We start from the raw sequence: 14,537 nt of genomic DNA on the forward strand, positions 1-14,537 counted from the left end.
AGCACCAGTTCTGGATAACCTACCCACATTCATGAAAATATCACTATCCAACTTAAATAAATTTCCAGAAATCATCGACCAGTATTTGCCATCCTTATATCGGAAGTTGGCATAAAATTCTCTAATCAACGCATGGTACATATTTCCCGCCAATTCCAGAAACATCACAACTCCCTGAGCTTGCATACCTTGCGGAAACTCAAAATCTTGTTCCGCCATCCAGGTTAGATCAACATACCTGATGTAAGTGGGTTTCCTTCCTTGAAACTTGGACAACCGAGTCTCCTGAAGAATAAGAGAGTAGTGAGGATCTCCTCGGTCTTGCCTCATATTCAGATTTGAGATGAAGCAGTAGCAGGATTACGAATGCGATGAGCAGTTGTCTTGAACCTCTTCGAACGACCTCTTTCCATTTTGAAGCGAAAAACCGTGAGTGAAATGCAAGGAGAAGAAGGTTAAGGGAGGGAACCTAACTTAGGGTTTGGAATTGGGAATGGCATGAATTGAGGTGCAATATGGGTAAAGATGAGGTTTAATTCTTCTTTAAGCTAAGAAATCGAATTTTCTGTTTGCTTTTGAGATTTTCAGAGAAAAGGAGGAAGAGAGGGTTTGTAAAAATGATAAAAGCGCTATTGATTCTAATTTATCTGCTAACGTTAATCGATTAAGAGATGTATTTAATCGATTAATCATAGTTAAAAATTCCAGATTTTCAAAGGAATGAGCCCAGGTAATCGATTAAAGTAGGATGTTAATCGATTAACTATTATGAAAAATAAAATGTTTGCTACTGGAACTCATTTTAATCAAGTAAGAAATATGGTTAATCGATTAATTGGCATCAGATTTGTAGAATTAAGAGGTTTTTGGGTTTTAAAAACATGCATAGATTTCTAACATTATATCAAGCAAATTTTACTCAAACACATATACATATACAGCTTATCATACAAGATCATGAGTCATAATAGGAATATAATGCGTTCACAACAAATATACATTTTAATCAAGATAATTTTCATCAAGGATTCCAAGTTCTCTTCGAAGAACATAGAAAGTATCTCGTGAGAGAGGCTTGGTGAAAATATCAGTCAATTGCTTAGTATAGTAGTTTCAACAAATTCAAGCACACAATCGCCTTTTTGTACATGGTCACGCAAGAAATGATGTCTAATTTCAATATGTTTGGTTCTATAATGCAAAACGGGATTCTTGGATAGGTTTATGGCAATTGTATTATCACATTTTATAGGGGTCTTTTCTAGATTAAGTCCAAAGTCCTTAAGTTGCTGCTTCATCCAAAGGATTTGAGCGCAACACACACCGACAACAATGTATTCCTCTTTGGTGGTGGACAAAGCAACACAAGCTTGCTTTTTACTATGGCATGCAACTAAGGAACTACCAAGTAAATGACAAGTCCCACTAGTACTTTTCTGACCCAACTTACATCCTGCAAAATCGGAATACCCTACCAAGGATAATGAGGCATCCCTAAGATACCATAATCCCATATTAGTTGTTCCTTTTAAATATCTCATGATGTGTTTAACAACAGTATAATGTGAATCTTTAGGCAAAGGTTGAAATCTAGCACACATACAAACACTAAACATAATATCGGGGCGACTCGCAGTTAAGTACAATAATGAGTCGATGCTCCCACAATACTTGGTTACCTCGATTGCTTTTCCTTTTTCATCTTTGTCTAGATAGCATGCAGACGTCATAGGTGTTGAAGCCTCTTTACACTTTTCCATATCGAACTTCTTGAGTAACTCCTTGCAGGATTTTGATTGATGAATGAAGATGCCACTTTCCATTTGTTTGATTTGAAGCCCAAGAAAGAAGGTCAGCTCACCCATCATCGACATCTCAAATTCACCCTGCATCATATCAGAAAATTCTTTACAAAGAATTTTATTAGTAGATCCGAAGATTATATCATCAACATATATTTGAACTAATAGCATATGATTATCTAATCTACAAATAAAGAGGGTAGTATCAACCATACCCCTCATGAACCTTTTTTCCAAAAGGAAAGAGCTCAATCTATCATACAAAGCTCTGGGAGCTTGTGTAAGGCCATAAACGGCATTTTTGAGCTTATATACATGGTTCGGATATTTAAAATTTTCAAAATCGGGAGGTTGATCTACATATACCTCCTCTTGAATGTAGTCATTCAAGAAGGTGCTCTTGACATCCATTTGAAAGAGCTTAAAATTCATAATTAATGCAAAGGATAGGAGCGTCCTAATAGCCTCTAATCTGGCTACAGGAGCGTAGGTCTCATCATAATCGATGCCCTCCTCCTGGTTGTAGCCTTTGGCCACTAAACGTGCTTTATTTCTAATTATCAAACCAGATTCATCCAATTTATTATGAAAGACCCATCTAGCACCAATCACTGGATGTTCTTTACGCTTAGGGACCAAGTCCCATACATTATTACGCTCGAACTAGCTCAGCTCTCCTTGCATAGCTATACCCCAGTGCACATCCTCAATGGCCTCATCAATGGTGTTTGGCTCGATTTGAGATAAAAAAGCAACAAAGTTACAAAATTTATGTAAAGAGCTACGGGTTACCACCCCCGTAGTTATATCACATATCACTTTATTTAGTGGATGATCCTTCTTGGTCTTCCACGCGATTGGCAGGTCCTGATGCTCATCTTGGACAATTTTCTCTACTTCTGCCTCTTTCTCTTGGTCCATGTCCTTAGAGTGTGCTTCTTCTAAAGCACCCGCAACATCATCAGAAAATACCTTCCTCTTCGCTTTTGGAGAAGATTCGTCAAAATGGACATGCACAGACTCTTCTACTTGCATTGAATATTAATTAAAGACTCGATAAGCTTTACTATGCAATGAATACCCTAAAAATATACCCTCACCAACTTTTGAATCAAATTTACTTAAAGCTCTTTTTCCATTATTTAATATAAAGCATTTACAGCCAAAGGCATGAAAATGAGAAATATTAGGTTTTCGACCTTTTAAAAGTTCATAAGGTGTTTTTGAAAAAGTAGGCCTTAAGAGTATATGGTTAATAACATAGCAAGATGTATGCACTACATCAGCCCAAAAATATTTAGGAACCTTGCTTTCATTTAGCATGGTTCTAGCAAGTTCCTCTAAGACTCGATTCTTCCTCTCAACAACTCCATTTTGTTGAGGGGTACGGGGGGCTGAGAATTGATACATAATGCCATATTTATCACAAAATTTATCAAACTGATGGTTTTCAAATTGGCCACCATGATCGTATCGAATATATACTATCTTATGATTAAACTGATTTTGGATTTGCTTGGAAAGGTTTTTGAAAGACTTGAAAGCATCGCTCTTGGACGGTAGAAATAATGTCCATGTAAATCTAGAGAAATCGTCAACGATTACTAAAGCATAAAAGTTACCACAAAACTTATAACTTGTGATGGTCCAAACAAGTCCATATGGAGAAGCTTCAAGGGTCTTGTTGTGGATATCACATTCTTTTTAGCAAAAGAGTTTTTAACTTGTTTACATTTTTGACACGTATCACAAGTTTCCCGAGTTTTAAAATCAAGTTTTGGTAGCCCATCAACCAAATTATTTTTTTACAATTTATCTAGATGCTTTATATGAATATGAGCGACACGCCTATGCCAAAGCCAGATGTCGTCCTCTTTAGATATAAAACATTTTGAAAATATAGTAGTGACATCCTCCAGAATAACCATATAGATATTATTTATATGATATCCGACAAACTTAACTTTATTAGATATATTGTCACGAATTATACAACACTCAGAATCAAAAGATACACGGTTACCTTTATCTCATAGTTGGCTGATACTCAAGAGATTATGTTAAAGGCCTTCAACATATAACACATTTTCGATCACTGCCTGATTTGTGTTGCCAATCATTCCGGTGCCAAGTATCTTCCCTTTGTTGGTGTCTCTATACGTGACAAACCCTTTTTCTTTCAAGGATAGATCTAGGAATTTTGATCTATCACCCAATGTTATCCATGTGCTCGTAGACATACCTGCAAAACATAGATCACTTGCCTTTTTCAGTTACCCAAGTTATGATGGGTCCTTTTCTGTTAGTATCTAGGGAGTCATCTCCCTCTTCATCCATGCATACACGCCACTAGGTATACCATATTTTCTAGTATAACAAGATTAGGAAGTGTGGCCATGAGTGCCATAGTAAAAGCATGTAGGAACATTTTTATTAAAATATTTCTTATTAGGTAGATTAATAGGTCTCCTACATCGGTTGCGAGGTCTAAATATTAAGTTATGAATCATAGTTCTAATACTTTAAAATCTATTTTCTATAGTCTTCTCCTACGCATAGGGGGAATATATCCTAGGCCGGTATGGTCACCAACATTCCTGGTTTGGCTAAGCATAATGTCTAACATGTATTGACTCCTTGTAAATTTTTCATTAAGTCTTAAATTTTCATTTTTCAAATCTTTGCAAGAATCACAGACAATTGATTAACACACATTATCATTAGAGCAATTGCATGCATTACAAGAATAGATTAAATCTAATGTTTCGTTTTCTAATTTTAGTTCATCTAATTCTTTTTGTAATGAGACTATTTTTTTGTTCATTTAGAAGGATTACTCTTTTTCTGATCCTAGCTAATTTCTTTAGTTCATCATAAAATTCGACATACACTATAAGCATTATACAAATCCTCATAAGGAGGAGAATCATCATATGAAGTAGATGAGATGTCAGAATATACCTTGTTGTTTACCTCTTTCGAATTTGAGTAACAAGCATTATTTGTTCTAGTAATTAAGCATAGTTTGGATGTCTCCTCTTCATCTGAGGTGCTCAATATCGTGTCCTCCTCTAGTACATCCCAAACTATATAAGCTTTCTTTGATTTGAAGTCACAAGGAGTGCTCTTATCTGAATCAACCTTCTAAGTAGGACATTGGAACCTCATATGTCCTGGCTTACCACACTCGTGGCAAGTGAAGTGCTCTTTACTCTTGCCTGTTCTTGTTGATTTGCGTGCTTCTTTCTTCTGGAAACGTTTGAAGCCTCCTTTCTTTAGGAATTTCCCGAATTAGTGTACAGGCTCAAAGTTTCATCATCCACATCTGAATCAGATTCATCTTCTTCTCTCTCTTATATAAATTGAGACATTGTTGCCTTGAGAGATATACTTTTCTTTTTGCAATATGATTCTTCGTGCATAGTTAGGCGTCCATGCTCCATTTCGTTCTCTTGAAGTTTGCCAAACAATGTGACCAAAGGCATGGAGTGAAGATCCTTCGAATTCATAATAGTTGTTACTGTTGGTTTCCATCTCCTGTCAAGACAGCGTAAAACTTTGTTAGTAAGCTATCCTTTGGTAAAATTTTTATCTAAAGCAACTAAATGGTTAACTATATGAGGCAATCGCTTTTTTATGTCACCGATAGATTCACTCGGTAACATATGAAACAACTCATATTCATGTGTTAGGGCATTCAGTCTGGCACGCTTGACTTCGCTAGTGCCTTCATGAGTCACTTGTAAAGTGTCCCACATTACTTTCGCAATTTGGCACTATGAAACCAAAAAGAACTCATCATAGGATAAGGCCGATGTGATGATGTTTTTAGCACACAGGTTGTATGGAACCTTTTTGCGTTCATCATTGGTCCATAGACTTTTCGGTTTATCTTTCGGTTCATCGTCCACTAAATATTGTGGAACGAAGGGCCCATGGACTACGGATTCCCAAATATCTGAGTCGATGGCCTCAATAAAGATTTTCATGCGAACTTTCCAGTAGGCATATCCTTCGCCACTGAATAAGGGAGGCCGGTTAATGGATGTGCCATCAATGCAAAAGGGGTTGGTGGAACCCATTTAATTTCCCTTAAGGATCATGCGGATACGATTGAGCTAGCACGACGTACTAGCTCTGATACCACTTGTTAGGTATCAGTGACAGAATACACCTAGAAGGGGGAGGGTTGAATAGGTGTCGCGGTTCCCAAATACCGCTATTCGCACCAAAGCCATATTCTGGAAAATCACCCAGTTAATCGATTAAAGTACTACCTTAATCGATTAAATCACACATAACAGACAGTTGCTGAATGGCTCAATTACACAGCTACTTACAGATTATATAGAAATGATATAGCAGATATATTTGAACAGAAATGATCTTTATATGGTAGTATTACTATATTCAAAATATCAGCTACAATGACAATTAAAAACTACTTAAAACAGCAAAGAGATAAGGGTAAGAAACAACCTACAATAAGGTTTTTATACTGGTTCGTTTTATGGTCCACTACAAAATTACATCCATTCCTCCCCTCTAATCTGGGATATTTTCTTCACTAAAATTGAAGTCAATGTATCTTACATACACACTTCCAATTACAAGACCTTGAACGCTACCTTCTTGAATTCCCAAAACCCCTACCTTGGTTTGACCTTACCAATCGTCTAGGAACACTTTTCCTACGATCCAACCCCATCCAAGAGTATGTCCTAAACTCAATACCTCCAAGTCTTGGTGAAGACTCTATGTATCTCGTTGATGGCATGACACCAAGAGACGACTTTCCTTGTTACAAAAACACAACAAAAACATAGTAATGTGAAGCACTAAAAGGCTTAAATGTTACAATCAAGAACAAGTTATAAACCTTATACAAATCTCACAATTATCAAGAATATGTATAAGATTAGAATCATGAAGAACATGTAATTTCTACTCTTAAGAAATCTCTAAACAGAATGAAAGAATCATGCAAGAAGAAGATAGAATGATGAACACATTTAATCACATGCAATGGATGACATGTTAATCCCTAAGCCTGATACTATCTCACTCTAATCTCACATGCAATTCTCTGCCTATATGACATACATTGAACATGAAAATATGGAACTTAGCAATTTTAACTTGAATGAATGAATGATGTAATTCGTATATGAAATCTATTGAAAATAAAGTTTATATAGAAAAGTTGTTAGACGCCTAGTTAATCGATTAGGTTGCATGTTAATCGATTAATGGGCTATTTGAGAATAACTGAAATCCATTTTTCAGTTATCTGTTGAAACTGTTAAAATTATTTTCACGTTAATCGATTAAAGATTTACTTAATCGATTAACTGACATATTTTCAATTAAGATATTAAATGGTAAACTACCTATATATTATGCTTATCAATTATACATGTTTTACCATTATGTTATGCCTAAAATGCACAAATAACGTGTATGATTAATGCATGAACATATAATAAGCTAGATGGCATGTCTCATGTAAATGAAATGATATGATAGTTTTTAGAACTTGTGAGATTTGCATCTAGGTTTACCTACCCTAGACTCAATAACTAAGACACATATTTAAGACTCTAGTTTAGACATGAAACTCTTGAATCTTTGGCATTTTGATTTGTTGAGTTATCTTTAAGCTTTCACTAAGTCCTTTGTCTTCATCAAAACATAGGCAAGCTAAGTGCTATCTTGATACTTTGCACTTTCAACTCATAATATATGGTAACAATCTGGGTGGTTCATCATGCTTATACTACTCAGATTGAATCTAACACCACAAAAAGTGGATGTCCCTTCTATCTCAAACTTAATCTCTAATACCCCGGGTATAGGGCATATATGTGTGTTTACACGAGTGTATTGTGCTGGTGTGTGAGGAAGCGAACAAACTTTTGTTTTACAAAAAAAGAATTCCCACCCCCTAAAGTTGCAACAATAATCAAACAGAGAGTTCACAGATAATAAATAAAATAAAATAAAAGTAAATCAGATAATAATTGTAAAAAAATATGACAAGCAAAAAAATGGGTATTTAAGTCCATGTAATAAGTGGTTCTAGGCCTAACCCTCTTATGGGTGTCGCCAGCTGTCACGATCCGATTTTCGGTTGGAAGAATGGCCCTACGACTTAGGAGGAGGCAAACTGATTTCTACCTCTCCCAATTAACTTGGAGTCGCCACTACGTATTTTGCGGTTAAAACTTAGAAAACTCTCTTTATGCCCGAATTGGATAAAATGGTTTTTAAACAAAGATTCTAAGCTCAGGAGTCGGTTACAGATCGGGGAAGGTATTAGTACCTCGTCCGCCCGTATTAAAATGGTACCCTCTCTAATGACATGGACTCTTATAACCTTGAACAATTTATTTAATAAGAATTTCATTTCTAAAGGGAAATATTTATTTTTTATATTTGCGTCTGACAAGAGTTTATCTTGCTCCTACGTATCCTTGGGTGCAATAGGTAAATGAAGACTATGTAGTTCTGGTCGAAAATTGGTTGTTAATTTGTTTGGTTTGGTTTTGTCGAAATATAATTTGAATATTGTCATCTTTTTAAGACAGGTGAAACAGCAGAAGCTAATGTCCGCACCGCACCAAATCTCAAATATATTTTTTAAAAGAAATTGAAATGTTGTTTTTAAAAGATAATTAAAACTTTTTCATTTATGAGATAGTTAAAGCAGCAAAGCTAATATCCACACCGTACTTAATCTCAAATAGGTTTTTGAAAAGTAATTGAAATTTAGTTACTTGTGAGATAGATGAAGAACCAAAGCTAATGTTCGCACCACATCTAATCTCAAATAGATTTTTTGAAAAGTAATTGATATTTAATTGTTTGTAAGATAGATGAAATAGCAACGCTAATGTCTGCACCGCATCTAATCTCAAATAAGTTTTTGAAATGTTTTTATATGCAATTAATAGCTTAGAGACGGTGTTGGTCGTAGACCTTCTTCCCATTTTCAGAGAATTTAGTGTTAGGTATCAGTGGTCTAGGAACACCTAGAAGGTGGGGTTGAATAGGTGTAGCGGTTAACAATTACTGCTTCTTATCAAAAAACCCCACTGTTGGAAAAACAGTACAGTTAATCGATTAACATGAGGGTTTAATCGATTAACTATTGTACAGAACAGAATGACTAAACAGGCAAATTGCACAGTGATTAAAACACAATTGAAAAAATATACTTCAGATATTTTTATGCACAAATATTAAGTATATGCTAGTAAACAAATATCCAACTTTTCAATTACAGATTCAATTTATCAAGGCAAGAAACATAAAGAAGATAAAGAGAGAAAGAACAATGGAAAAAGGATTTTTATCCTGGTTCGTTTGTGGTCCACAAAAAACTACATCCAGGCCTCCCCTTCTAGATCAGGGAGATTTTATTTCTTCACAATATTGAATTAAGGATACAAATACCAATTCAATTACAAGCACATAGGACGCTCCCTTCTTGAAATCTAGGATCTCTAAAACTTGGTTTGACTCTACCCTTTTGCCTCTTGAGAAAACCTTTCTCACGAACTAGCCCCAGCCAAGAATCTTATCCTCAGATCAAGACCTCCCTGCCTTAGTGAAGACCTTCAATCTCTATGGTGATCTCACACCAAGAGACAAATCTAAACTACACAAAAAACATGTTTAAACAGCAAGGTATAGTAAGCACAGAAATGCTTAAAATATTACAAGATAAAGACTCAAAGATTAACCCTTTTTCTAATCACTTAAGCCATAAATATAGGAATGAGTTAATCAATATCAATATATGAATGATTTCTTTCTATCAAAATCTAATGCATGATCATGTGAGCAATATCAGAATGGATGTGAAACTATGCAAAAACAGAAAGCATGTTATTGCAAAAATAGCATAATCTCTCTTCTCACACATGCAACTCTCTTGTAGAAAAAACAGTAAAACACGTATGCAAAATGCTCTCTAAACAGCCCTATACAATAGAATGCAATGTTATGGATTTCTGAGTAAAGCCTTGTATTTATAGCATGGAGAATAAGTGGTTTCATCTATTGCAAAATCAGTTAAATAGTTAAGCAGTTACAACAGCAAAAACAAATTTCAGTTACAACACATAACAAACTAGTTCGATTAAGACTTCCATTTAATCGATTAACGGGCCAATAGAAAGACACAGAAATCAGTTAAAACAGAAAACACATATTCAACAGAAAATCAGTTAGGTTAATAGATTAAGTTACCACGTTAATCGATTAACTGGAACATTTATGCATATGTTTCAAATGGCAAACTTCTCATATGTTATGCACAATAAACATACATGCTTTACCAATTATATTATGCCCAATATGCACATATAATATGTATGATAGATGCATGAACATACAATTAACTAGATGATGTATCTCATTAATATGATAGTTCAATTAAGATGGCTTAAGAGACTAGCATCTAGGTTTACCTAACCTATACTCACTTACTACAGCATACATCTCAGACTATAGACTCAATTTATATCCTAGTCTAAACATGACCAAATGAACATAAGGCCTATTGATTGTTGAGCCATCTTCAACCTTTGTTAAACTCTTGTCTTCATCAAAACATAGGCAAAGACATGCTAGTGCTATCCATGACATTTTGCACTTTCAATCTCCCCCTTTTTGATGATGACAAACACTTCATCAAAATTCTTCAATTGTTGATGGATAAGCTTGATGATGATTTTGCTATGATGATTTTGCAGTGAGATTGACTTTCAGAGTTAAAGCATTTAAAGTGTATATGAAATATATTGTCAGAAACATGATAGGACAACCTACAAAACTACTATACAAAATCTGCAAAATATATAACACAACAAGCAATCTTTCTCCCCTTTTCGACATTATCAAAAAGATAAACGTATTCAATTCTAGTCAAAGTTAGGAGAGTTATTACGGTTAAGACAGGCTGAAATTAATCAATTAACCTTTGGTTTTGAACCAATTAATCAACTGTTAAGAAGCTTGAACAACTTCACAATTTTTACATCATTTAATCGATTAAGTGAAGCTGTTAATCGATTAAAATGACAGCAGATAGCCACAGAACAGTTTGAATGACATGAGGAGATATGCATAAGCAAATTAAGAATGGAATGATTATGCATTTGATGTATTTAAGCATTTTATAGTAGGCATAATCAGTCAACATAATTACATACACCACTCATGATCAAGTTTCATTGCAAACAAAGTGAGGTGCTATATGCGACATAATTAATCAAGCAAGTATAAACGCGATAATTCGAAATCATATTTCTCAAAAAAGTAAGACAGTGGATCAGCAGTAGATATGAGTTATTACAATCCAAATAAAACAGTAAAGCAACACAAAACATAAGATCTCAAGAGGAAACAGGATCAACAAAGTCCATTAGCTAGGAGGACTAAACTAAGGCTCTAAGGGTTCCTATTTAAGGATGAGATGGAGGATTCTGGTTGTCAGGAGTTGATGAGCTACAACCACCCTTGATGAAGACACTCAGCTTGTTGAACTCAGCAATCATTCTTCTATTCTGAGACTCATTAGCAGACTGAATATGGTTCCGCAAGGATTGGTAATGGTTTTCAATGTATGCATTCTGACGTTCCTCAAAATGTTCCAAATCCGTATGATATGAATACTTGAGAGACTGAAAATGAAGGTCCATCCTATTATTGAGACGTTGTTCCATAGCATCAATATAAGCTTGTCCAAATGCAGGTTCTTGAGATGCATGTCCTGAATACTCCTCCTAAGTTGCAGCAAATGGCTATTGGTTCTTGTCTTGATCATCTTCACCGGAATGATCAAGGTTAGCATTGTTGAAGTCCTCTTGATATTGCCAAGTGTTGCCATACTTGTAGAATCTCATCTTGTGAATTAAACTCTCACCAATCAAGTGATCCTAGTCTGAGCAGTCCATTACCATAGTATCCTCAATGTCAACGTGAAGATAGTCAATTATTCGGGATATGAAGATACTATACGGAAGTAGTCTTGATTGAGAGACTGAGATGCTATACATGACCTTCAAATTTCATCAGGCCACTTTATCATGATGTTTTCCTTCACAACAAACATAAACCTCAAATCATTCACGGCGGGTTGTGCATGAGTTGTGTTTCTCTGAATCAGTATGTAGGCAATCAAGTAGTGTAGGAGTCGGTTTTCAACGGACAGTGACAGCTTTGGTCAATTCGCCTTGGACATAAAGTTCAGGTCTATGCAAACATGATTTATACATTTCAACAGCACCGAATGAGTTATCGTTTGCCAAACCACAATCACTTAGACTAGCACCAGAAAAAGCTAAACCACCCACGTTCATAAAAATTTCTTCGTTAATCTCAAACAGTTTTCCAGCTATCAAAGACCAATATTTCCATCTTTGTATCTAAAATTTGCGTAATATTCCCTAACTAGAGCAGGGTAAATATTACCTTTCAATTCCAAGAAGGGGACGGCCCCTTGAGCTTGTAAGCCATGAGGAAATTAAAAGTTCTGTTCAGCAAGCCATGTTACATTCGTAAACCGGATATAGGTGAGTTTTCTTCCCTGAAATTTTTGCAACCGAGTTTCTTATAGAATTAGAGAATAGTATGGGTCCCCGCGGTTCGGCCTTGGTTGTGGAGGAGGTACTGCTTTTGGAGCATGCGGTGGACGTTGTGCGGTTGTTTTGATTCTCTTTCCACGTCCTTTATCCATAGTAAATGAACACTTAATCCTGATGGAGGCTTAAAGGTGGAGTGAGGGATAAACCTAACGTTAGGTTCTGAATTTAGGGGAAAACGAATGCTTAGAATTAGGATATAAGGGAAATGGTTTATGGAGGGAAAAGGCAATGGAGTGATTCGGTTTAGGGCTAGGATTGAGCTTAGGATGATGTTGAACTTGTTCCTCTGAGATTTGAGAGAAAAGGGGATGAATGGTGTTTTGAAATAATTCCAGAAACACTTCTGTTCCAATTATACTGATGTCGTTAATCAATTAACAGCATCTCTTAATCGATTAAACCTGAGCTGAAAGTGACATTTTTAAAAATTTTGCCTCAGGTAATCGATTAAATGAGTTACTTAATCCATTAAATGCATTAGTTTCAGCGTTTTAGATGTTTTAAAAGCATGCAAGGATTTCAAGCTTAATTGGATAATTTAATGTATAAGCTATCACATATATTTAGAGCATTTAAGCACAAAATCATGGATTTATAAGATGGGATCATGAGCATTCAATCATCATTTACAAAGCATTAAAAGAGGAGATCATGCAAGGCAAAAAACAATTAATCGAGATATTTTTCATCAAGAATTCCTAGTTCTCTTCGAAGAACATAGAACGTATCTTGTGAGAGGGGCTTGGTAAAAATATATGCTAGTTGTTTAGTTGTTTCAAAAAATTCTAAAACAGAATCACCTTTTTGAACATGATCACGCAAGAAATGATGCCTTATTTCAATATGCTTAGTTCTAGAATGAAAAACGGGATTCTTAGAGAGGTTAATGGCACTTGTGTTATCACATTTAATAGGGATCTTTTCTAATATAAGCCCAAAGTCCTTAAGTTGCTGCTTCATCCAAAGGATTTGAGCACAACATACGCCAGCGGCAATGTATTCCACTTCAGCAGTGGACAAAGCAACGCACGCTAGCTTTTTGCTGTGCCATGCAAATAGGGAGCTGCCTAATAGGTGACAAGTCCCACAAGTGCTTTTGTGATCCAACTTACACCCAGCGAAGTCGGAGTCGAAGTAACCTACCAAGGATAGTGATGCATCCCTAGGATACCATAATCTCATATGAATAGATCCTTTTAGATATCTCATGATGCATTTCACAGCAATATAATGTGATTCTTTAGGTGAAGCTTGAAATCTAGCGCACATGCAAACACTAAACATAATATCGGGTCGGCTAGCAGTTAAATATAATAGTGAGCCGATTATCCCACGATATTTGGTTACCTCAATCGCTTTTCCATTTTCATCTCTGTCCAGATAACATGCGGATGCCATAGGTGTACATGTGTCCTTATATTTCTCCATGTCGAACTTCTTTAATAATTCCTTGCAATACTTCGACTGATGGATGAAGATGTCGCTTTCCATTTGTTTGATTTGAAGTCCAAGAAAGAAGGTCAGCTCACCCATCATCGACATCTCAAACTCCTCCTACATCAACTTAGAAAACTCCTTACAAAGGATGTCATTAGTAGATCCAAAGATTAAATCATCAACATATATTTGTACGAGTAAAACATGATTATCAGATCTACGGATGAATAGAGTGGTGTCGACCAAACCTATAGAATAGTATCGACCAAGCCTCTTTCGAACCCTTTTTCTAGGAGGAATGAACTCAATATGGCGTACCAGGCTCTGGGAGCCTGTTTTAGGCCATAGAGGGCCTTTTTGAGTTGATATACATGGTTCGGGTATTTGAAGTTTTCAAACCCTGGTGGTTGGTCTACGTACACCTCCTCTTGAATATATCCATTTAAAAAGGCACTTTTAACATCCATTTGAAAAATTTTAAAGTTCATGATTGATGCAAATGACAAGAGCATCCTAATGGCCTCAAGTCTGGCTACAGGAGCGTAGGTTTCATCATAATCGATGCCCTCCTCCTGGTTGTAGCCTTTGGCCACTAGGCGAGCCTTATTTCTAATTATTAAGCCATACTCATCTAGCTTATTACGGA

General features: G+C 35.7%; 1 protein-coding gene across 1 annotated transcript in view; it reads left to right on the forward strand.

Moving 5' to 3' along the window:
- Window positions 11,399-14,537, forward strand: part of LOC109333975 — a 10,541-nt gene continuing 7,402 nt past the window's right edge. The window contains exons 1-2 of the mRNA XM_019569552.1: window positions 11,399-11,416; window positions 11,563-11,653. Of these exons, the coding sequence (XP_019425097.1) occupies window positions 11,399-11,416; window positions 11,563-11,653 (109 nt within the window). The remainder of the gene's footprint in view (window positions 11,417-11,562; window positions 11,654-14,537) is intronic.

Source organism: Lupinus angustifolius, chromosome LG19 (assembly GCF_001865875.1).
Source record: "Lupinus angustifolius cultivar Tanjil chromosome LG19, LupAngTanjil_v1.0, whole genome shotgun sequence".
NCBI lineage: Eukaryota > Viridiplantae > Streptophyta > Magnoliopsida > Fabales > Fabaceae > Lupinus > Lupinus angustifolius.